The sequence below is a fragment of the Cetorhinus maximus genome, chromosome 3 (genome assembly GCF_964194155.1).
Source record: "Cetorhinus maximus chromosome 3, sCetMax3.hap1.1, whole genome shotgun sequence".
Classification (NCBI taxonomy): Eukaryota; Metazoa; Chordata; class Chondrichthyes; order Lamniformes; family Cetorhinidae; genus Cetorhinus; species Cetorhinus maximus.
In genome coordinates this window covers 65747826-65772658 of record NC_135881.1, presented here as the reverse complement: position 1 = coordinate 65772658, position 24833 = coordinate 65747826, and the positions used below count along the sequence as shown (strand labels likewise).

Genomic DNA, 24833 nt, shown 5'->3' with positions numbered 1-24833 from the left:
CACTGCACAAAATGTGGATGGGAGCTTGCGCTCAGTTTGAAGAAAGAGTTTGTGAGGAGAAAAGAGGCTGGAAGATTTGCCTAGCTTGGAACTAGAGGATGAAATCTTCAGGAACTCTCATCGGGGAAGCTTCAAATGGAATTCAGCCTGGTTGCAACTTGGAGAAAATAGAAATAGAATCTGCCAGGAGCTATTAGGGAGCTGTGGAACCATAGCAGAGGGCTATTAGGAAAGAGGGGTGTTTCTGTTTTAAAAGTCACAGCAGGAATGTGAGTAAAGCCCATGCTTGAGCTAGGGAGTCCACAATTGTGAGGTATTAAAGGAGAATTGGAGGATTGTTCGGCCAAGAGTTCTCATACCTCAGAGAATAAATGGAATACTGAGGAGAAATCAAAGTTAACTACAGGGAGATAAAGCCAAAATACTGCAGATGCTGGAAATCTGAAACAAAAGCAAAAAATGCTGGAAAAACTCAGCAGGCCTGACAGCATCTGTGGAGAGAAAGACAGGTAACGTTTCGAGTTCGTGTGACTCTTCAGAGCTAAAGAGAAGTAGAAATATGATGAAATATATACTGTTTAAGGGGGGTGGAACAGATGAAGCTGGATAGAAGGCCAGTGATAGGTGGAGGCAAAGGAGCGATTGCAAAAGATGTCATTAACAAAAGGTCAAAGGGGTGTTAATGGTGATGGTACTGGCTAAAGGAGGTGCTAATGGTGACATTAAAGAATGGAAAGCAGAATGTGATAATGGCTGGACCAGGGTAAGTGCTCTGGAAAGAACAACATGAGCAAGTGTCAGATGGCCCTTGTGGGGGTTGGGTGGGAGGAGGGGACGGTGGTGAGGGAAAAAAGATCGAAAATAGGCCAAAAGCTGGGGATAAAACAATTAATAAAAATGGAAATAAATTTTTTAAATAATAATAAAAATAAGTGGGAAAAAATAAAAATGAACATTGGAAAAAGGGGATCAAAAAGGGGTAGGGATGGAAGGCAGAGTTCATGGTCTGAAGTTGTTGAACTCAGTGTTAAGTCTGGAAGGCTGTAAAGTGCCTAATCGGAAGGTGGGGAGCGATGGCTTACCTTGGTTTGGTTCCAGGAGAAGTGAATTAACCCTCAAGATCCTGTCAAGTTTTGAGGAAGTTCTTGGGTGGAAGTAAAAGTAGAAGAGTGTAAAGCTTAAGTAATTACAAAATATTGGGTGGGATTTTCCAGCCCCGCCGCAAGTCAATGGATTTCTGGCTGGGGCGCGCCTCGCCCACAACAGGGGCTGGAAAATACCAGCCATTGTGTTAATTTAGTGCTCATTTTATTTAATTATTCCGCAATAGTTTTTTTCTTTTAAGATGTGAGATCCAATGGCATAATTCTTTCAGTTCGTAACAAGGAGTTTGAACTCATCTTCAAACGTTAACTGTTTCTACTGGGATAGTAACAATACCATCCTTGTAATTCCTGAACATCTGCTGATAGTCACCAGTTAATGACTAAAAAGGAAATTGAAAGTAAACTTAAATCTTTTTGCTCTAAATTTCAACTGATATAAGTTCAGGCAATCAATGGTTTGTAATTGGCCCTAACTAGAATTTTGAATAGGGCATCATGAGCTTGCATTTTAATTGTTACAAAACTTCCTATTTGTTTAACATTTTTCCCACAATCCCTCTCCTGAATGCCAGTAAAGTGAGTTTCCTGTGGCCTTTTTGACATGCAGTTTCCCTTCTGCCCATTTTTTAATTCATTCACGGGATGTGGGCTTCGCTGGCTGGGCCAGCATTTATTGCCCATCCCTAGTTGCCCTTGAGAAAGTGGTGGTGAGCTACCTTCTTGAACCGTTGCAGTCCCTGTGGTGTAGGTACACCCACTATGCTGTTAGGAAGGGAGTTCCAGGATTTTGGCCCAGTGACAGTGAAGGAACGGTGATATATTTCCAAGTCAGGATGTTGTGTCACTTGGAAGGGAACTTCCAGGTGGTGGTATTCCCATCTCTCTGCTGCCCTTGTCCTTCTAGATGGTAGTGGTCGTGGGTTTGGAAGGTGCTGTTGAAGGAGCCTTGGTGAATTCCTGCAGTGCACCTTGTAGATGGTGTACACTGCTGCTACTGTGCATCGGTGGTGAAGGGAGTGAATGTGGCACCAATCGAGCAGACTGCTTTGTCCTGGATGGTGTCAAGCTTCTCGAGTGTTGTGGGAGCTGCACTCATCCAGGCAAGTGGGGAGTATTCAAACATATTTGTGCCTTGTAGGTGATGGACGTTGGGGAGTCAGGAGGTGAGTTACTCGTCGCACAATTCTTAGCCTCTGACCTACTCTTGTAGCCACAGTATTTATATGGCTAGTCCAGTTCAGTTTCTGGTCAATGGTAACTCCCTGCAATGTTGATAGTGGAGGATTCAGTGATGGTAATGCCATTGAACATCAAGGGGCAATGGTTGGATTCTCTCTTGCTGGAGATAGTCATTGCCTGACACCTGTGTTGCAGGAATGTTACTTACCACTTAAGCCTGGATATTGTCCAGGTCTTGCTGCATTTAGACATGGATTGCTTCAGTATCTGAGGAGTCGCAAATGATGCTGAACATTGTGCAATCATCGGCGAACATCCCCACTTCTGACCTTATGATGGAAGGAAGGTCATTGATGAAGCAACTGAAGATGGCTGGGCTGAGAACACTATCCCGAGGAGCCCCTGCAGTGATGCCCTGGAGCTGAGATGACTGACCTCCAATAACCACAACCATCTTCCTTTGTGCTGGGTATGACTCCATCCAATGGAGAGTTTTCCCCCTGATTCCCATTGATTCCAGTTTTGCTGGGGCTCCTCGATTCAAAACTGTGTCAAATGCTGCCTTGATGTCAAGGGCAGTCACTCTCACCTCACCTTGGGAGGTCAGCTCTTTTGTCCATGTTTGGATCAAGGGTGTAATGAGGTCAGGAGCTGAGTGGTCCTGGCGGAACCCAAACTGGGTGTCAGCGAGCAGGTTATTGCTGGTTAGCCTGTAGTTTGCATACCTCATTTTGGGAGACTGACCGTATCAGCGTTCCTCCTCTGCAGTGGATCGAACTCTAATTCTATGTGCTGGGCTGGGCTGATCAGTGATCTATCAATTGTGCCTGATCAGGAGAACCCAGTGCACTCTAGGACATGAACCTTTGACCTGTTCGGTTGACAACTTGACATTCTACCTATAGATGCATAGATCCACCCTGCACTTGAACAATTTTTTAAAATTGTTATTCAGCCTGCCAGGTTTGCAGTATGTCTGCTGGTACTTATCAAGCAATCTCATATCAGTTTCAGATTTGATTCAGTATCAGCCAGGGAAATTTTTCTAGAAGCAGTCAGCTCCATTAGTTGAATGGAAACCTGCGCAGTTTGGAATCGTTGCCTTTGTACCAGGTGGATTATATACTCTCCTGCCAAACTCAAATCACTCAGGGATCTGACCGACACCCAGAAAAACATTAAACAGCAGCAAAATATGACAGATGCTTGAAATCTGAAATAAAACCAGAAAAGCCAAACACTAAAATGTGTGGAGAGAGAAACAGAATTAATGTTTCACCAACTTGAAATGTGCTGAATTTTTCTCACCCATTGGCTAGAAGCGAGAGGGCTGGCGAAATGGTGGTGGAAGGGGTCAAAGAGGATAGGGGGCCTCCTTGATAGATGCTCTATGGCCCACAGAGGAGACCCCAGCACCAAAGGCAGCCCACCACCACCCATGGTAGCACTGCTGAGGCTGCTGAACTACCAACCGCCTGAATTGGACGCTGCCAGCAAAATGTCTGCTCTGGCAGTGGGACTTCAGGTTCATCAAAAAATCCAGCCCAATAACTCTGTTTCTCTCTCTACATAAATGCTGCAGGATATGCTGAATATTTGCAGAATTTTGTTTTTATTCAGAAAAAAATTGCCAGTTTGTTACGGTAATTCTTTTGAATTATAGCACCATATGTCTTTTGTAGGCTTCATAAATTGTTGTCCTAAGTTGTGTCCAAATGGTAGTGAAGCACTATTTGACACATTTATTTCATATGGGGCAGCTAGCTCAACCAGTGGCAGCAAAAGACATTAAAGCCCTGAGTGCATCACTGAATTCAAATTCACAAACTTCCCTTGCGCGACTTGGGCTCATGTTCTCCAGATTGTTAGTCAAGGTCTCCTGGATTACTAGTCCGGTAATGTAATCATAATACTACCATACCTTTTAATAAAAAATCTTGGCTAGAGATTCCAAACTTGTGAATTCTACATAGATCAGCTGAAATGGGATTTGCACGAGGATTGATGGTGACTTCCTCCCTTCTCAGAGAATTATTCAAGAATCTCCAGATTTAACTCAGACAATTCCTACTATCTTGTGATGACCACCTGATCCTCTTCATTGTGACCCTGTGAAGATGCCCTTGTTGTTTGTTATCTTCCCTCACTACAGTTGTAAAAAGGCCATTATTCGATTCAGAGCATTGCTGTTATCACAATTCCTGGGCAGAACAAAATTGTTTTATAGAATTCTGTTTACACAAGGTCTCTTTTAAACCCCAAAACATTCCAGATCAGTACTGATTTACAGCATCCTGTGTTATTTCTGCTGGTTAATAGCCATGTGTCATAGCCTATTTAAAACTGAATTGAAAAAGTCTGTGTTAATGTTTTACTTCACATAACAGCTCTGTTCAATTAAGAATGTGGTATGAAGTGGTCAGTTGATTATTATACTTTTTTAGGAAGTGCTACAGAATTGAAGTTGGAACAAATAAATATGTAGAGCAGAAACACTAACTTCATGTAGCACAACAAAAACAGAATTACCTGGAAAAACTCAGCAGGTCTGGCAGCATCAGCGGAGAAGAAAAGAGTTGACGTTTCGAGTCCTCATAACTGTTGAAGGGTCATGAGGACTCGAAACGTCAACTCTTTTCTTCTCCGCCGATGCTGCCAGACTTGCTGAGTTTTTCCAGGTAATTCTGTTTTTGTTTTGGATTTCCAGCATCCGCAGTTTTTTATTTTTAACTTCATGTAGCAGTTCACTGATGAATCCTTGTGCTCTCTGCTGAATTAAAGCCTATAACTAGGGACGGGCTCCCAGACTTACTTAACTGAAACAGAACCTGTAAATTCCAAAAAGCATCAGTAATGTGGCCGTTTTAAGAAATTAAATTGTGGCCTGGAGTCTTCAGCCCCTCCTATTCCTCCCCCCCACCCCCAAAAAACCTCCTTGCAGGGGCAGATTAGCAGTTGAGGAAAGGCTGTAAAACTGGGCACCATGCTATTTTACTAGTGTCAGGGGAGGCATCCAGAGCCCCAACCACCCGTGGGCTAATTGAGGCCCTTAAGTGGCCATTTAAGGGCCTCCTGCCAATGGCACTGACCTCCCACAGCCATGCGTGAAATACCAAGTGTCCAACCTGGCAGGTTTCATGAGGCGGGCTGTTTTCTGGTCAAGATGGAGGTGTCACCTTTTATGGACTCCCCATAACCATTGAAAGATACCACCCACCCCCCAACCACACACACACACACACGCTTCATACCTGTGTGTCCGTCCGTCCGTCTCCCCCCCCCCCCGTGCCCCACCTTGCCAGGGCCCGCTTGCCTGGCCTTGGTGAGATCCCAGACTTACCTTAAGGTCTGTTCTCTGTTGCAGCACACCTTCTTTGGGACTGGCGGCAGTCCCAGCAGTGGCCACCACTCCAGGTGGCACTGTTGGGACCAGAGGGCTGCCAGCCATTTGATTGTTTGGTTGGCAGCTCTCAGAGATGACCGTTAAATGTCTTTGGAGCAGCCAGCAAAATTGGGACAGTTTCACCCCTGACATTACACGTGAAATTCAGCCCCATGTTTTAAAACGATACCCAGCTCTAACTCACCATCACCTCTCTCAAACCCTCCACTGCCTCTTATTTGTCACGATGCTTGTCCAGCATTCAGTACTGGATGAGCAGAGATTTCCTCCAACTAAATATTAAATACAACAAAACTGTTGTATTTGCCGTGAACTCCATTCCCTAGTCATTGACTCCATCCCTTTCCCTGGCATCTGTTTGAGGCTGAAGTGGACATTCATAACCTTAGTGTCATACTTGACCCTGTGATGATCTTTGAACCATGTCTGCTGCATCACCAAGACTGCTGACTTCCACCGCTATAACATTGCCTGACTCCACCATACCTTAGCTCATCTACTGAAGTCCTCATCTGTAGCTTTGTTACTTCTAGACTTAACAATTCCGATGCTCTACAGGCCAGCCTCCCATCTTCCATTCTACATTAACTTAAACTCATCCAAAGCTCTCCTGCTTTTACTCTAACTCGCACCAGGTGTCCTTCACCAATTACCCTTGTGCCTGATGAAATACATTGGTTTCCAGTCCAGCAACTTTACGATTTTTTGTGACTTGGGTTGGTCTTAGTTGAGTGGAATGCCTGAGGTGGCGGCTGTGGCGAAGGGCGGTGTGTCCTGCAAGGCTTCGAAACAGTCGCTGACTAAAGTCACCAAGAAGCCGCCTAAGAAGCAGACGAAATCTCGCAAGCAGAGCTATTCCATTTACGTGTACAGGGTGCTGACCCAGGTCCACCCTTCCACCAGGATCTTGTCCAAGGCCGTGAGTGTTATGAATTCCTTCGTTGTCGACATTTTTGAGCGCATCGCCTCCGAGGCTTCGCACCTCATTCACTACAACAAGCACCGCACCATCTCGGCCAGAGAGATCCAGATCGCTGTCCGCCTCATTCTGTCAGGGGAATTGGCCAAACACGCTGTCTCCGAAGGCACCAAAGCGGTCACCAAATACACCAACTCCGTTTAGGTAGACAATTCTAAAGATTATTTTTTTAAAATGACAACTTTACGATTTTAAAATTTTGACCTGGTTTCAAATCCCTCCATTAACTCGCCTCTCCCTTTCTCTGTAACCTCCTCCACCTTTGCAAACCTCTGAGGTCTCTGCATTCATCCAATGTTGGCCTCTTGCACATCCCCAATTAGCAGCTGTGTCTTCAACTACCTGGGCCCTAAGCTCTGGAATTCCCTCCTTGAATCTCTCTCCGGTTCTTTACTCCTGTGGCCTCCTTCAAGGCATGCCTTAAAACCTGCGTCTTTTATCAAGCTTTTAGTCACCTGTCCTATTATTTCCGTGGTACTTGGTGTTTGATAAGCTTCTGTGAAGCAACTTGGGATATTTTACTGAATTGAAGATGGTAATATAAAGGCAAGCTGTCATTGTTATATTGGGAATTGCTGTTTTCTTTAACCTGTCCATTAACCTTGGTAAATTAGCTATTTACTTTGGGATTACTGCTGGGGAATGTTTTTGGCACTGGCTGAGGAGTTGCATTATATTGGAACAGCTGAAATGTTTAAAACTTACATGGCTGTAGTTTGTGTTATAGGTTCTTTGTCTCAAAAAGCTGTGTTGGAATGTGCACCTGCTCAAGTAATACATGTGTTGCGTGCAGCATCAGCAAAGAGGAACTTGCAAAGATGTGCACAGTCTGATATCAGAAACTAAAATCTGTGTTTTGAAATAGGCATTTGAAAAAAATAATTCCTGGGGGAGTATGCCCTGTATTTTTATTATCCCATCACCCCCACCCACAATGATTTTCCTTCCTCTTTCTGAGCATGTGCAGGCCACTAATTACTTAAGCAGTAATCAGGTTTGTTGAACTTGCATTTTCACCATTTTTGGTATTTCAAAACTTGATACTTTTTGACTGTTTATAAACCAGGAATATTTGACAGTACTGACCATTCAATATGTTCATCTATTAGGACTATCAGGGTTGTGTTTTGCACCAATTGCAACACGTGAAACCCACAAGTTCTTCTAATGCATCTGGGGTGTTGGTTTTGTATTGATTTTCCTAATGCATTTTGTACTGTCCAATGCAAATTGATATTGCAAGACTGCAGCTCCGTTTGATTGGCTCTATTGATTTTGATAGAAAAGCAAAAAGCCGAGTCAGCCTAGAAATTTGTGGAAATAGCTGCTGTTATGTTACAATGTTGTGGATTTCTGGACAAGCTCCTCTAAGTTTCAAAAGTGCTTGCAGTTATGAAAGCCAAGTTTGGAAGATTTTCTTTCAGTCGCCAGCATGTTCTGAGATGCAAGTGCTTGCCACTACCTCCTATTTTCTCAGCCCCTAGGTTAATGTACACATTGAACTGGCTAAATGGAGCAGCTCTGTGCAGTCTGCCATTTCATGATAAAGACTCTTGTGTGCAATGAAAACTGGCAGTTAAATTTTGTTTCCCCCTCATACTTGTTATGAATGTAGTCTATAGAAACCAGGGCTCATTTCATTAGAACAAAGTATGTTAAAAGACGATCTGATAGAAGCATTCAAAGTCAATATTTCCATTGTTCAGTAGGTTAGTAACCAGTTGCCAAAAGCCTTTACCAGAAAACTAAACGAAGTAGTTGGGACTTTGGTTTTACACAAATTTTTAGGATATGGAATGCCTTATTAGAAATACCGGTGGCAGCAGAATACGTACATTCTTAAGAGGGGAATCGATAAATCTTTCCGACAGCTGGCACAGGCACACAGGTCTGATTGGCCTCTTGTATTGTAAGATTCAGTGATACTATACTGGTCTTAATTGTCAGTTTAACTCAGTATAGTAATTGCACTTCTAATCTCTGAGTCGGAAGGTTGTGAGTTGAAGCCCCATTTTGGAACTTGAGCACATAATCTGGCGCGGCACTTCATGATGCATTATTGGAGATACTATCCTTCTGATGAGGCATTGCACCAAACTCCTGTTCAAGCAGTAAAATGATCCTGTGAGACAATATGAGGACTCTGGGTCTATACTCAATGGAGTTTAGAAGGATATGGGGGGATCAGATTGAAACTTACAGAATACTGAAAGGACTGGATAGAGTGGACGTGGGGAAGATGTTTCCATTAGTAGGACCTGAGGGCACAGCCTCAGAGTAAAGGGAAGACCTTTTAGAACAGAGATGAGGAGAAACTTCTTTAGCCAGAGAGTGGTGAATCTATGGAATTCATTGCCACAGAAGGCTGTGGAGGCCAGGTCATTGAGTGTATTTAAGACCGAGATAGATAGGTTCTTGATTGGTATGGGGATCAAAGGTTACGGGGAGAAGGCAGGAGAATGGGGTTGAGAAACTTATCAGCCATGATTGAATGGCGGAGTAGACTCGATGGGCCAAATGGCCTAATTTCTGCTCCTATGTCTTATGGTTATGGTCTTATGGACCATTTATTTCATTTGCTACTGCCGCATCAGTGTACATAACAAGTGACAAGTTTCTGTGAAGAACTTTGTGATATTTCTAAGATGTGAAAAGCACAACATAAATGTAATTTCTTTCATTTAAAAAAAATAGATTGCTTCTGTAAGTAAAGACTCTAATTCTAATCCTTAATTGTACAGGCATCAAATGGGTGCAACCATGGCCAGTTTTGGGGACTGACGTCCATAAGACCATAAGACATAGGAGCAGAAATTAGGCCATCGAGTCTGCTCTGCCATTCAATCATGGCTGATAAGTTTCTCAACCCCATTCTCCCACCTTCTCCCTGTAACCTTTGATCCCCTTACCAATCAAGAACCTGTCTATCTCAGTCTTAAATACATGCACAATGGAAGCCTGAAAGGCATGCGAAATGATAAATGGATTAAGATATTTTTCATGCATCCCTGGCAGGGGCCTAAAACAGTCATTAGGTCTTTTACATATTTAAATGTTTTTTAACAATTGGTTGGAAAGTATTGGAAATTAGTGAAGAATTTGGATCAGTTATTAAGACTTGAAATGTGAATATCATGTTTAGAAAGTCACATTAAAGAATAACCAGGTCTATTCAAAATGCAAATTGGATGAGCAGTGAGGAAACAGTAGATGAGCTTAATCTTTGCCATTGAGAAAGAAGGTGATTAAAGGGACCTCAGCATGTTATAGGAATAAGTAAAATCCAGTGTATTCTTGAAAATACATCAAGAAAGTAAGACCAGTCAATAAAAATGGACATTCATGAAAAGCAAATTTACAACAGTTAGTAGGAAAAATTTCTTCACATATAAGTATTGCAATACTCTACCAGGCAATGTAATATAAATGTAAAATGGAGAATAACTAATGTTATGAGATGATATGAAGGAAGAACAGAAGTACTTGATGCATAAGCTATAATGTGTCAGATGGCCTTTTCTCATTTTAAAATGCTTTTATGCAGCATTGCTATGATAAAGCACTGACTGTGAAATTGAAATTCACTCCATTATTTTTTCTACAGGACTTTGTGTACACTGCTTTGATAGCGCTATTTTTCTTGATCGCCTCCATTGTGTTTGCAGCACTGAATGATGGGACTGCTGTAGAGAAAGCCTCTGTGGTAAGTTTTCCTTTAAATTTGCCATTACTTTCAATTTCCCTTGTCCCTTGCTCTCAAAGGGACATTGTATTCTGACGAGGGCACGGTCTCATGAACAATAGTAGACCTCTAAGCAGTTTATTCATGTCAGTCTAGGCAGGGGTGTTGTTAGGTTGTTTGATTTTGCAGGTTATTGTGGTTGAGCTAAATTCAAGAGATAAGCCAGTTTTACCTTGTGCATAAATTTCTCGGGCTAAAAATTAATCTGGGCCTGTTCTTGGGCTCAGACTCAATGCTGCACAGACAAAGCGTGCCCAAACCAGATGTCCTAAGGATCGATTGTAATTGGTCCTCATGCCTCATCTGAATAATTGGGGTGAGCTGCCAGTAGTGATCAAGCCTCCCCTCAAGGGGAGATGGTGGCATAGTGGTAATAACACTGGACTGATAATCCAGAGGTCTAGGCTAATGCTTTGGGAACATAGGGTTCAAATCCCACCGCGGCAGTGGGTGGAATTTAAATTCAATTGTTAAATCTGGAATGTATTAGTGGGGAACCAGGAAATGGCCGATAATCTAAACCAATATTTTGCATCAGTCTTCACGGTGGAGGATGCTTTGATCATGGGGAAGGCGATGGCGTAGTGGAATTGTCGCTGGACCAGTAATCTAGAGACCCAGAGTAACGCTCTGGGAACTCAGGTTCGAATCCCGTCACGGCAGATATGGTATTTTAAAAGTCTAATGATGACCATGAAACCATTGTTGCCGATTGTTGTAAAAACCCATCTGGTTCACTAATGCCCTTTTAGGGAAGAAAATCTGTCGTCCTGGTCTGGCCTACATGTGACTCCAGACCCACAGCAATGTGGTTGACTCTTAAATGGCCTCTGAAATGACCTAGCAAGCCACTCAGTTGTAACAAACCCCAACAAGCCACAGAAAGGAAGTCAAACAGGACGGACCACCTGGCATCTGTCGACACTGCAAAGTCCTCCTTACTAGCATCTGGCGGCTTGTGCCAAAATTGGGAGAGTTGTCTCACCGACGAGTCAAACAACAGCCTGACATAGAATCATTCCTTACAGATCATGTCCCAGACTCCACCATCGCCATCCATGGGTCTCTCCTGCTGGTGGGAGCAGAGGTGGCAGCGCAGTGGCATACAACCGGGAGGGAGTTACCCTGCGAGTCCTCAACATCGACTCTGGACCCCATGAAGTCATATGGCATCAGGTCAAACATAGGCAAGGAAACCACCTGGTGATTACCATGTACCGCCCTCCCTCAGCTGATGAATCAGAGCTCCTCCATGTTGAACATCACCTGGAGGAAGCACTGAGCGTGGCAAGGGCGCAGAATGTTCTGTGGGTGGGGGACTTCAATGTCCATCACCAAGAGTGGCTCGGTAGCACCACTACTGACCGAGCTGGCGGAGTCCTAAATGACATAGCTGCTAGACTGTGTCTGCGGCAGGTGGTGAGGGAACCAACAAGAGGGAAAAACGTAGGAGTGACCACCGCACAGTCATTGTGGAGACGAAGTCCGGCCTTCACATTGAGGATATCCTCCATCGTGTTGTGTGGCTCTATCACCGTGCTAAATGGGATAGATTTCGAAAATGTCTACCAACTCAAGACTGGGCATCCATGAGGCACTGTGGGCCATCGGCAGCAGCAAAATTGTACTCAAACACAATGTGTAACCTCATGGCCCGGCATATCCCCCACTCTACCACTACCCCTATTGATCAAGCCAGGGGATCAACCCTGGTTCAATGAAGAGTGCAGGAGGGCATGCCAGGAGCAACACCAGACATACCTAAAAATGAGGTGTCAACCTGGTGAAGCTAAAACACAGAACTACTTGCATGCCAAACAGCATATGCAGCAAGTGATAGACAGAGCTAAGTGATCTCACAACTGACGGATCAGAACTTAGCTCTGCAGTCCTGCCATATCCAGTCATGAATGGTGGTGGACAGTTAAACAACTCACTGGAGGAGGAGGCTCCACATATCTCCCCATCCTCAATGATGGAGGAGCCCAGCATATCGGTGCAAAAGATAAGGCATTTGCAACAACCTTCAGCCAGAAGTGCTGAGTGGATGATCCATCCCTGCCTCCTCCAGAGGTCCCCAGCATCACAGATGCCAGTCTTCAACCAATTTGATTCACTCCACGTAATATCAAGAAATGGCTGAAGGCACTGGATACTGCAAAGGCTGTGGGTCCTGACAATATTTCAGCAATAGTACTGAAGACCTGTGCTCCAGAACTTGCTGCACCCCTGGCCAAGCTGTTCGAGTACAGCTACAATGCTGGCATCTACCCGGCTATGTGGAAAATTGCCCAGGTATGTCCTGCACACAAAAAGCAGAACAAATCCAACCCAGCTAGTTACCGCCCCATAAGTCTATTCACCATCATCAGTAAAGTAATGGAAGGGGTCATCAACAGTGCTGTCAAGCGGCACTTGCTTAGCAATAACCTGCTCACTGACACCCAGTTTGGGTTCCGCCAGGGCCACTCAGCTCCTGACCTCATTACAGCCTTGGTTCAAGCATGAACAAGAGAGCTGAACCCCTGAGGTAAGGTGAGAGTGACTGCCCTTGACATCAAGGCAGCATTTGACCAAGTGTGGCATCAAGGAGCCCTGGCAAAACTAGAGTCAGTGGGAATCGGGGAAAACACTCTGCTGGTTGGAGTCATACTTAGCACAAAGGAAGATGGTTGTGGTTGTTGGAGGACAGTCATCTTAGCTCCAGGACATCACTGCAGGAGTTCTTCAGGGTAGCATCCTAGGCCCAACCATCTTCTGCTGTTTCATCAATGACCTTCCTTCCATCATAGGATCATCATGTGGATGTTCGCAGAGGATTGCACAATGTTCAGCACCATTCGCAACTTCTCAGATACTGAAGCTGTCCATGTCCAAATGCAGCAAGATCTGGACAATATCCAGGCTCGGGCTGAGAAGTGGCATGTTACATTCAGGCAATGATCAACTCCAACAAGAGAGAATCCAACCATTGCCACTTGATATTTAATGGAATTACCATCACTGAATTGCCCACAATCAACATCCTGGGGGTTACCATTGACCAGAAACTGAACTGGACTAGCCATATAAATACTATGGCTACAGGAGCAAGTCAGAGGCTAGGAATCCTGCGACGAATAACTCACTCCCTGACTCCCCAAAAGCCTGTTCACCATCTACAAGGCACAAGTCAGGAGTGCGATGGAATACTTCATACTTGCCTGGATGAATGCAGCCCCCACAACACTGAAGAAGCTGGACACCGTCCAGGACAAAGCAGTCCGCTTGATTGGCATCAGGCCTACAAACATTCACTCTCCCCACCACTGACGCACAGTAGCTGCATTGTGTACCATCTACAAGATGCACTGCAAGAATTCACCAAGGCTCCTTAGACAGCACTTTCCAAACCCAGGACCACTAGCACTTTGAAGGACAAGGGCAGCAGATAGATGGAAACACTACCATCTGGAAGTTCCCCTCCAAGTCACTCACCATCCTGACTAGGAAATATATCGCTGTTCCTTCGCTGTCACTGGGTCACAATCCTGGAACTCCCTAACAGCACTGTGGGTGTACCTATACCACGTGGACTGCAGCGGTTTAAGAAGGCAGCTCACCACCACCTTCTCAAGGGCAACTAGGGATGGGCAATAAATGCTGGCCCATCCAGCAAACCCACATCCTGTGAATGAATTTTTTTTTTAAATTCCAATGATATCAGATAAGCAAGGAGCTAATGGGAGCAAAGATCTTGTAACGGTCTCTATCACGAGGGACAAAGTATTTGAGAAACTAATGGGACTAAAGGCAGAGAAGTCGCCAGGGCCTGGTGGCCTCCATCCAAGGGTTTTAAAGGAAGTGGCTGCAGAGATAGTGGAGACGTTGGCCGAAATATTCCAGAACTCACTGGATTCCGGGAGGATCCCAACAGGTGCAAAACTGCTAATGTGACGCCCCTGTTCAAGAAGGGAGAGAGACAAAAAGCAGGAAACCATAGGCCAGCCAGCCTAACATCTGTTGTTGGGAAATGCTAGAGTCCATTATTAAGGAAGAAATAGCAGGACATTAAAAAAACTTTAACGCAATCAAACAGAGTCGACATGGTTTTGTGAAAAGGAAATCGTGTTTGACAAATTCGCTAGGGCTCTTTGAGGATATAACAAGCGGAGTTGATAAAGGGGAACCAGTAGATGTAGTGTATTTGGATTTCCAGAAGGCATTCGATATGCTGCCACATAAAAGGTTATTGCACAAGATAAGAGCTCACGGAATTGGGGGTAATGTATTAGCATGGACTAAGGATTGCTTTACACGTGAAAGACAGAGAGTCGGGATTAATGGGTCTTTTTCAGGTTGGAAAGATGTAACTAGAGTGCCACAAGGATCAGACCTCGGGCCTCAATTATTTACTATCTATATTAATGACTTGGAGGAGGGGGCAGAGTGTAATCTATCCAAATTTGCTGACAATACAAAAATAGGTGGTGGGGGCATGTTGTGGTGAGGACATAGGAATCTGCAAGGGGATATAGACAGGTTGAGTGAGTGGGCAAAAACTTGACAGATGGAGTTTAATGTAGGGAAGTGTGAGGTCATACACTTTGGTAGGAAAAGTGAAAAGGCAGACAATTATTTAAATGGAGAGAGACTGCGAAAAAGTGCAGCACAGAGTGTTCTTGTGCATGAAACACAAAAGGTTAGCATGCAAGTGCAGCAAGTAATTAAGGTGGCAAATGGAATTTTGTTGTATTGCTAGGGGGTTGGAGTTTAAAAATAGGGAAGTCTTGTTACAACTGTCCAGGGTGTTGGTGAGGCTGCACCTGGAGTACTGTGTACAGTTTTAGTTCCTGTATTTAAGAAAGGATATACTGGCATTGGAGGCAGTTCAAAAGAGATTCACAGGGCTGATTCCTGGGATAAGGGGTTGACTTATCAAGAACGGCTAAACAGGTTAGGCTTTTATTCATTAGAGTTTAGAAGAATGAGGGGTGATCTTATTGAAACGTGCAAGATTCTGAGGGGGCTTGACAGAGTAGATGCCAAGAATATATTTCCACTAGTGGGGGCATCTCAAACTAGCGGACATAGTTATAGAATAAGGGGACACTCATTTAAAACTGAGATGCAAAGGAATTTCTTTTCTCAGAGGGTAGTGAATGTCTGGAATTCTCTATCTCAGAGTTGTGGAGGCTAGATCACTGAAAGTATTTAAAGAGGAGGTAGATAGATTTTTGAAATATCGGTGAGTTGAGAGCTCTGAGGAGCTGGCACGAAAGAGGAGTTGAGACCTGGGGCAGATCAGCCATGATCTTATTGAATAGCGAGACAGGCTTGAGGAGCCGAATGGCCTACTCCTGCTATTTCTTATGTTCCACAAGCAGTTTGCCTAACAGGAAGAGGGAATGAACAATTTTGAGCCATTGATCTTCCCAATGGTGGCCCTTGGGTAAACCCCAGGGGTAGTTTCATTTTGAGCTGGTCATTTACATTATCTCAAAACCAAATGAAACAAAACTAAAAGCAACTGTAAAGCAAGGAGCATTAATAAACCTGCAATATGTAATGTTATGGCATGGCTCATGGTAAATGCCAAACTGTCCAAATCCCAGAGGGAAAGTTGAAGCAGCTGTCAAAACTGTTTTTGCAATTTGTATACTATGAGGAGAGGTTCTGAAATCAGGAAATGATGTTCCCGACTACTTGCGATGATTTTATAGTGGAGCAAACATTTATTAAAAGAATAAAGCAAAAAAAAACACAATTACACTTCAACACAAGAATGGCTTCACACAGTAAACAGTGCTTTTAAAAAAAAAGCTCCACAAGCAGTTAATTTAACTGCCCTCAGAGCTAACCGTCTCCTTTTCTGATCAACTATCCTTATAGGATTTCAAAACCTTTAGAAGTCCAGTAATTTTTACCACGCAGTGCCTTTTTTCCCTTGGGGTGTCCTCTGAGGCTAACAGCACCTGGTTCTCCAAGTCTGGCCTTGTTCACACTGTCATCTGGGAGTTCTGGCCAGATATCCTGCCATCTTCTGGGTTGATATAAGCTGCTACCCCTGCCCCCAAACCACCACCACCTAGGCTTCAGTATCTCCTTAAATGTATTCCTTCCCTTTGATCTCTCTCTTGTCTCAACCAGTCTCTCAGAAATGCTTTCTTCCCAGAATTGATTAGATGTATCTTTGCTTTACCTCTTAGGTTTTTAAAAAAAAGTAAACTTGCCCTATTTTTACCTTATTTACTTACACCTTTCTTACAACCGCATTGCATATATCCTCCTTTGAACTAAAACAACTCAATTCAAGGCTACTCCAGTTTTATGTAAAACTTTGATTAAAGTTCCTCTTGGTTCATTAACATATCAAAACCACTTCTTACTGTTGGTTTTAGACGTTTTCAGTCACTCTGGCTTTTACTCATTGGGCCAATTGTTAAGGATATATTTTTGTTTTGCACCCAAAATACCAAGAATTAATTCCACACACATTTGATGTTTATTAAAGGTTAAATGAACCAGTATACTCGAGGCCAACATTGAGGTTACATTAACCCGGTCACAGAAGGTGCACACATTCCTGGCAATTGAGCTGGCCCCTTCCTCAGCTCCAAACCTATAATTACAATTTTAGCCCATTTACACTGTAGCTTCACTACTCCATATGAATCTGCATTTCATAACCTTTTATCTGTTTTTGGTAACAATTCCTATCACGATCTTCCTTGGCCTGTTCAATACTATTTTCCCTAAGTTTCACAGAAAGAATAGCTATTGGTTTGGAAAGGCAGCAAAAGAGAACGGAGTCTCCAAAGACATGGGGCAGAATTTTACAATTTTACGTGGTGCCATATGCCACCCCACCTGCCTGCATAAAAAGTCGGGGGGGTGCATGATCCGGACAGCTGCCCCATAGCAATTTAACACTGGGAGCAGCATTAGTTGCTTTAAGGTGAGACTTGTGTTCCTATCTCTGAAGGAGATCCCGGCTTAGAGAGCTGGTAGCTAATCAGATGGCCGGCAGCTCTGTAGTCCCAGCAGTGCCAGATGAGCATGGTGACCCCTATTGGGGTTGCAGGTAGTCCGACCACTCCAAAGCCTAGGGAAGTCAGGGGTCTTGGTGTAGGCAGGGTGGGTGGATGGTTGGGGTCCAGTTTCAAGAGGCCTGTGGGAGGCATAAAAGGATGGAAAATGACTTGGTTATGGGGGTGAGAGGGTGCATCTGATGGGCCCAGGGGCCCCCCAAGGAGGTCCCTCTCCTGCCGCCCCAACCCCCTTTACCTGACAACAACCTGTGCAGTTAAAGCTTCCAGTATGCTGCATGGTGTGGGCCTCCCCCAGGCTGTGGATAAATTACCAGAGGCGGTGGGATGAGGCCCTTATGTGGCTATTAATTGGCCACTTAAGGGCCTCAATAGGCCCAAAGGGGGGCGGTCCACCTGATGCCTCCCCCGCCACACCTCCATAAAATTTCGGACTGCTGTATTTTAGGAGCCCCCTGCCTTTCAACCCGCCTAGAACATAAAATCTAGCCCATAGAGTCTGCAACACAGAAACAGGCCCAACTGGCCTGTACTGCCATTCATGCTCCACATGAGCCTGCTCCTCAGTCCTTTTCATCTAACCCTCTTAGCATATTCTCTCCTCTTTGCTCCCTCATCTAGCTTCTCCTTAATTGCATTGGTGCTATTCACCTCAACTACTCCCTGTGGTAGCATGTTCCACATTCTTACCATTCTTTGATAAAGAAGCTTCTCCTGAATTCCCTATTGAATTTATTAGTGACTATCTTATATTTATGACCTCTAGTTTTGGATTTACCCACAGAAACATTTTCTCGATGTCTGGCCTATCAGGTCTTTTCATAATCTTATAGACTTCTGCAGGAAACAGGTATGAACAATAGGTGATGCCAATGGCACTCCTAATGATAATACATCCAAATCCACCATCTTTGATTGATGACTTCACATGCATCAGAATATGGCCAGAGCCTGGCTGCCCCCAAACCTGCAAAAGTACAGCAGCCTGATCTCAGGGCCATGGACTCGAGTGGTCAAGATCCATCTTGATACCAGGAGTTTCTGGGACACGCAGCTGACAATTACATAATAGATTCCAGCCACAGCAGTTACACTGAAATAGTTTTTGCTAATTAGGTAAATGAGCATGAAATACATGGGCTGTTAAGAAGCGAAAGCACTGTGGTAGTTGACATTACAGTTGGACTCTCCACATTTTACAAAACAAAGTATGCTGCAACAAAAGTTGTAGCAAGTGCAATAAGTTTTATTTTTGAAGTGGAGGGAACATGTACAGTGAGTGATGAGGCATGGTTTAGTAGCAGATAATTAAGGCGTTCACTTGATAAAGTGGATCTAAATGTAAAAATGCTCTACTTGGCCTTATAGAATGCCTATGTATCTGTACAAAAACAATGTTAGGTTTTAACTGCAGAAATAATTAAAACTGGAATATATATGCTTTCTCTTACTATTTCTCAATCCTAATTTCAAATGAACCCTCAAGAAATGGGCCCCATTAAATTGGAAATGGGGCCAACACCTGTTGACCATGGACTGCCTCACTGATAAATTTGTCTGCTTTATGCCCAGGAAATAGGCATAATGCATACCCTTTTCTTTCTGCTAGAGTCTCTAATATGGGAGGAAATTTGTGGTAATTTAGAAAGGCATGGACTAATCAGTGACACCATGGATTTGTGGATAGCAGGTCATAGCTGACAAATTCCTTTGAAGAAATTGCAGTGTGTCTGGGTAAAGGGAATGAGATGTCTGTTTTTTGGATATCGATTATGGTATATAGAGGGTGTTTGGATAAGGTGCCACAAATTACATTTGTTACTCAAATTACGATATATGTTATGAAAGAAGATGTCACATGGATAGAGATGTGATGAAGGAACAGAAAGAAATGAGTAAGTCTAAATAGAAGCTTTTCAGTTTGGGAAACTCATATTTTCCATTTATAATCAATGATTTGAATGTTAGCTCAAGAGAAATTATATGAAATTAAGCTTGTTGATACCACATTTGGGACCTGATGAACTGCGAAAGAATGCACAAGATTGTAGGAGGACACAGGCTAGAAAAGTGGCAGATAGAATCAATGCTGAAATATGAAGATTTTGGAAAAAAGAATAATGAAAGGTATACCTAAGTACCCAAGTTTCTCAAAAGGCCAATAATCTAGGGTTACGGACACATGAAACAACAACTTGATTTATATAGTGCCTTGAATATAATAAAAACGTGGACAGAAAATGGGATTACAGGCAGAAAATGGCAAATTGAATTCCAGCAGTTAGGCCTCCAGTACTAACCCTTAGCTGATGTCACTGTAACAACATAAAAGGACGTACTTTGTGTTCTATAGTCCTTGCTTCCTGTCACACTCTGCAATCAGCGAAGATCTGGACACGAGGTTCAATGCCCATTTCTTATGGCCACCTCTTGTAGTATGTGCACCCCACTGGTGGGGCCGAATTTTACACTCCCCTGCCAGTGGGTTTAAAGGTGGGGGTGTTTGCCCACTGCCTACCTGCCCTACCCTGCTCCCACCACAATCATACCAGTAGTAGAGGGTGGTGTCAAGTGGCACACCTGCCAATGGGCCGATTTGAGGTCCTTAACTGGACAATTAATATCCCCTTAAAGGCTTCATTCCGCCACCAGTATTTAACCAGTGGTAGGAGTGGCCCATGCCAAATGGCCAGGCCAACAGGGGCTTGTGACAGGAGTGCAGGGCCTTCCTGAACCCATCAGAGGGCCCCCCCCTCCCCCCAAACCCAGATTGCCCAGTTTTGGTCCCTCAAACTTTGGCCCCACCTCTCACCGATCCCCCAGTACACCTACAAAGTTCCGATTGCAGTTCGGATCCTCAATGCCCAAGTGTAGTACCAGCAATGTTGCTACCAGCAGATAGAGAATTGGCAGCTGTCTGAGGTGGGATTTGCTGTCCCTGAGGGGCAGAAATTCTGTCTCCAGCCAATGACTGCGGGAGAGCCATTCTTCCTCTGGACAGGCTCCCCATCAGATTTTTGGCTCGGAGGGGGGTCCAGGTACGGTTGTTGGAACTATGGCACCCCTTAAAATCTAGCATGGGTACTCTGCCACCCCTCCCCCAGAAAACCCCCAGAAGTTTTGGAGCACAGTAAAGGTAGGGGTAATCCAATATCATGTGTCTCCATCATTTTTTTTCTTGCACGTTTTGCTTGAGGTTCATTAAATGTAAATCACAGGAATGTTAGCCCTACTGCAGTCTTGTACAGTTTTCCTGTAATCTGCAGGTTATTTCAAGGGAATATTTGCTATCTGATATATTGTCTAACAGGAACAGGTCTGTGTTATGTTCCAATTTGTTTGTTCTCATGTTTTCTCTAGGCATTTGGATTCCTGGCTACTATTGCCTTCACCGTGGATGTGGTGCTGCATTACAAGCAAGAGGGCCTACCCTGGAAGAAAAAGGAGGATAAGCCAGCTGAATCCAAAAAAGTCCCTGAAAATGTGAAAGGGGAGACCGAGCCATTGAATGAGCCAGGAAATCCAACTGTCTGAGCTACAGAAGCAGTTGTTCCATGTATAACAACATAACCTGTTCTCTGTACATATTCATATTTTGAGTTTCCAGAGTTGATCAGCAAAAAATAATTCAAAGCTTTCCTACACTCGCCCTGACTGGAAGGAATTTATTTCTTGCTTTGGGACTCAATATCTGAACACAAAGTGCTTTTTGTTATTTACCTGGCTGCTATAGTGCAATCTACTGTAGATCCAATTAAAATTATTGAACTGAACTAATGTTGCAACTTCATATAATGTTTTGGTGTCGGGGGGTCCTAGCTTGCCTCTTTGTATCTCAGCTATTAAAAATTATTAGGAAGCTCAAGCAACTTGTATCTCAAAGCAAATCATAATTATGCCTTTAGATGCTTGGATAGATCAAACTTTTATTATATAAAAAATTCTAATTTATTTTCAGTGTTGGTGTTCATTTCAGTTTTACATAGTTTTCATGCAAAATGACAGCACAAGTACATCAATTTCCCCAATTTATTTAACTTCCTTATAGGGGTAGCATTTCAGCAATTATAATTGGGCTGAGGTGTATGCACGACCATGAGAAGAGACCTGAAAGCTTCCTGATAATTTGTAAGATTCTTAGTGCTTTGTTGGGATTTGAATTGAACTGAAGTCTGCGCACTTAAAGCGTATGGATATTTTGATTAATAGGCAAACCGATCAGTTGGTGTTCAAGTTGGCTTTAATCCCAGTGTGAACTCAGGTCAGTTCAGTGTTTTTCCAAGTTTTAAAAGATACTTTAATCTTTAAACATATTTCATCCCCTGCAACGTTACTGCTATAGGAAGGAACTTTCTTGTCCTATTCAATTTCCAGAATTCAAGGTTATTCTAATAAATAATCAAACTTTTTTTTTCCCCCCCAATCAACTAACTAGAATGTGTGAAGTACTAATCTAATGCTGGGTTTAAAAGCATGTTTTTACTAAGCATACCAGTCCAGCCTTAACTTTTCCGTAGCTTTAAAATTCAGTTATTTACTGGCTGTAATTACTACTGTTGTCACTATCTGCTGTGCGCTCAAATTCCATATAGGAAAAAGTATATTAAAGCATATGAAGGAGATAAATTGATGGTGGTTGAATCCAGTATAACTCGGCCAATATTACGAAGTTGGCTTTAGAACCACTTGTATGATGCGTATTCAATAATATGTTATCCTAATTGTATAATGAATATATTTTTATTATGATGTTCTCAAAAGACTGATACAATACTAGTGAATTCGAATTGGACAACCAGCACACCCAGACCTCAATGTGTTAGTCACCAGTGATCCTTGACTCATTTGTTCTTTACAGTTAATATTCTGTTTTTAAAAACCAAAAACATTTGCCCTTTTGCTATGAAAATGTGAAAATGCAACCTTAGGAGAACAAAAAGGGAATTTTGTACCAGCTCATGGGGAATGTGGATGACATAGTTAATACAATTGCAATAGAAATTTAAAATATTATTTGCAAAGCGTATGCTTTGATGTACAGGTATGTCTAAGAGGAATAAGGCAATGTATCAGCCTTTTCTTCACCGGACCATAGGTTGGAAAATGTTGCTATACAGAAGCAGATATGAAATAAGCAGTGCTTTCAGTGGTGTGCTCTAATTTGCAGGTAGACTTCAGGATTTCACAGTTCATGGATTATGTACAGAATGAATTGTTTGTAATCTGGTTGGCTGTTGTAGAACTAAATACTAACCAAGTGCTTTGTTATTCATCAAAGAGCTCCTCACTTTAAGATCCATTGTAGTAGTGTTGCACTACGCGAAAACTCCAGCCAATTTACTGTGTTCTCAGATATTGTTGATTCGGTAGATTTCTCTTATTATATTTTCTAATTATTAGGGGGATCTCAAGCTGGCTAAGAGGCTGATTTTTCTATGTAGTAAACATGCTTCAGACATTCCAAGAGAAATAAAGCACTTGAAGGGATAGTCCCTTCTATTCAGAAACCTGGTATTTCTGTTATTTTATTAAATAAATTTTGCACCTTTCAGTAACTTTTACCAAATTAAGTCTGCCTGATACAAAGTACTGTCTGGAAACCCACAGCCTCTACGTTAAAAGCTCTATTGGTGTGTAATTATCACAGACTTGCTGTGTAATGCAACTTGCTGTAGAAGAATTATTTTACTGTCAAAAATTCTTGGTTGGTTTAATTTATAGGGGATGAAATTGGTCTACAGCAGCGATATGAAATAAACTCACAATATGAATCAGCAACCAATTTGTTACCATGCCCAGTCTTTTTTCCATTGAGGTTCACAGAACAATAGTTCAAACGCTATTTGGAGACTCATTTAATTCGGCTGGATTTTACGGGGCACTGTATCCACTGCCACGACCCATCTTAAAAAGTTGGTGGGGAGATAATCCACCAAAAAAGTTGGCTGCCCTCTAATTTCGAAACTTCTGCTCCATCTGGGGAGGAGGGCTCGCCTTAGAGAGCTGCCAGCCAATCTGATTTTCCAGCAGCTCTGTAGTCCCAGCAGCACTGGGTTCAAGCAGTGACCGCTTCTGGGACTTGAGGCAGCCCCCAAACAAGAGGTGGCTATGGAGCCGGACTTCATGATATGTCTGGGCTATCAGCAGAATCTGGCTGACAGACCCGTGGGAGAAAGGTGGGGTTGGGGGAAGGGTGGCAGATCTGAGAGACCGGGGTGGGTGTGGGGGGATAAAGGGGAGGGGGTGGAAATTACCTCTGATGGGCACACCCTTTCCTGACACCAGCCCACATAGTAAAAGGTGCTGGGCTACCCAATTGGTGTGGGCCTTCCCCTACTGTGGGTAAAATAGCAGCAAAGGCAGAATGGGGCACTTAAGTGGTATTAATTGGTGACTTAAGGGCCTCAATTGGCCCAAGGTTGGGTGGGCTGCTTGACACCTCCCACACCCACCACAAAATGGGAGTCATGTCGGGGATGGCCACGCACTGCATTATTTAGAGCCCCCTCCACCTTCAAACACACTGGCAGGGGGCTATAACATTCAGCACCTAGCATCTCAGTCACTTTTACTTGGTTTGAATTTAAAAACCTTGGCAATATTTTCCAAATCAGTGGAAAATAAAAATGGTTGCAGTGAAAAACTGGCAGTCAACTTTCTATGAATCTGCTTTCACAACTGGCGTAGGCCAATTTCACCCCGATGATATTTGCAACTCTTTTATCCTACGCTCTGTTGAGGTTACCCACCTGTGGTTGGAGTTCTGTTTAAAAAAAAAGTGCAAATGTCACCTTGAGTCTGCTTGCTACTGAGTAAGGACCTTTAATCTAGGAGAAGAGTAAAAATCTACATTTCAGTTCAATGTTAATTGGATTTTAATAATATTACAAACCTTAGATTCCAGAGCACTGCTTTAGCCTTGTGCTGTAAAAATGTTATTGTAGCTGCGCACAAATATTTGTTTCGTATATAGTTGTATGTCTTGAAACAACCTTAACCTGAAAAAACACTATGTATTGCATGATCAATTAAAGCAAATTTATATACTTTTTAATTTTCATCAATATGGCAAAAGCGAATTTCTGTTTCTGTAGGAAAAAATATGTTTACAAATGCTCAAGGTACAAGCTATTTCTGTAAATGATATCCTGTGCTGTCTTCAGTCAAAACACATTATATGAACATCCCTGATCATTCAGAAAAAAATGTTGCAAACCATGCTCGGCAAGCTGAGGAAGGAAACTGAATATTTTTAGCAATATAAAGATTGACAAACCATGTATGTAGCCTATAAACTATACACATTGGGGACATGACCGTAATTTCCTTACACTAATGAAGAAATGGCAGTCTCAGATCTGAGATGGACATTACCTCTTTACAGCTTCAGCTTGTC

The 24833-nt window shown here is 43.1% G+C and overlaps 1 protein-coding gene across 3 annotated transcripts in view; it reads left to right on the top strand.

The window, feature by feature from the left end:
- The window catches only part of cmtm6 (CKLF-like MARVEL transmembrane domain containing 6), a 90245-nt gene extending 65748 nt beyond the window's left edge, over nt 1-24497 (top strand). For all 3 annotated transcript variants that reach the window (XM_078538501.1, XM_078538502.1, XM_078538500.1), the window contains 2 exons: nt 10272-10370; nt 20798-24497. In XM_078538501.1, coding sequence (XP_078394627.1) covers nt 10272-10370; nt 20798-20971 — 273 coding nt within the window. In that variant the 3' untranslated portion in view covers nt 20972-24497. The remainder of the gene's footprint in view (nt 1-10271; nt 10371-20797) is intronic.
- Nucleotides 24498-24833: the final 336 nt, after the last annotated feature.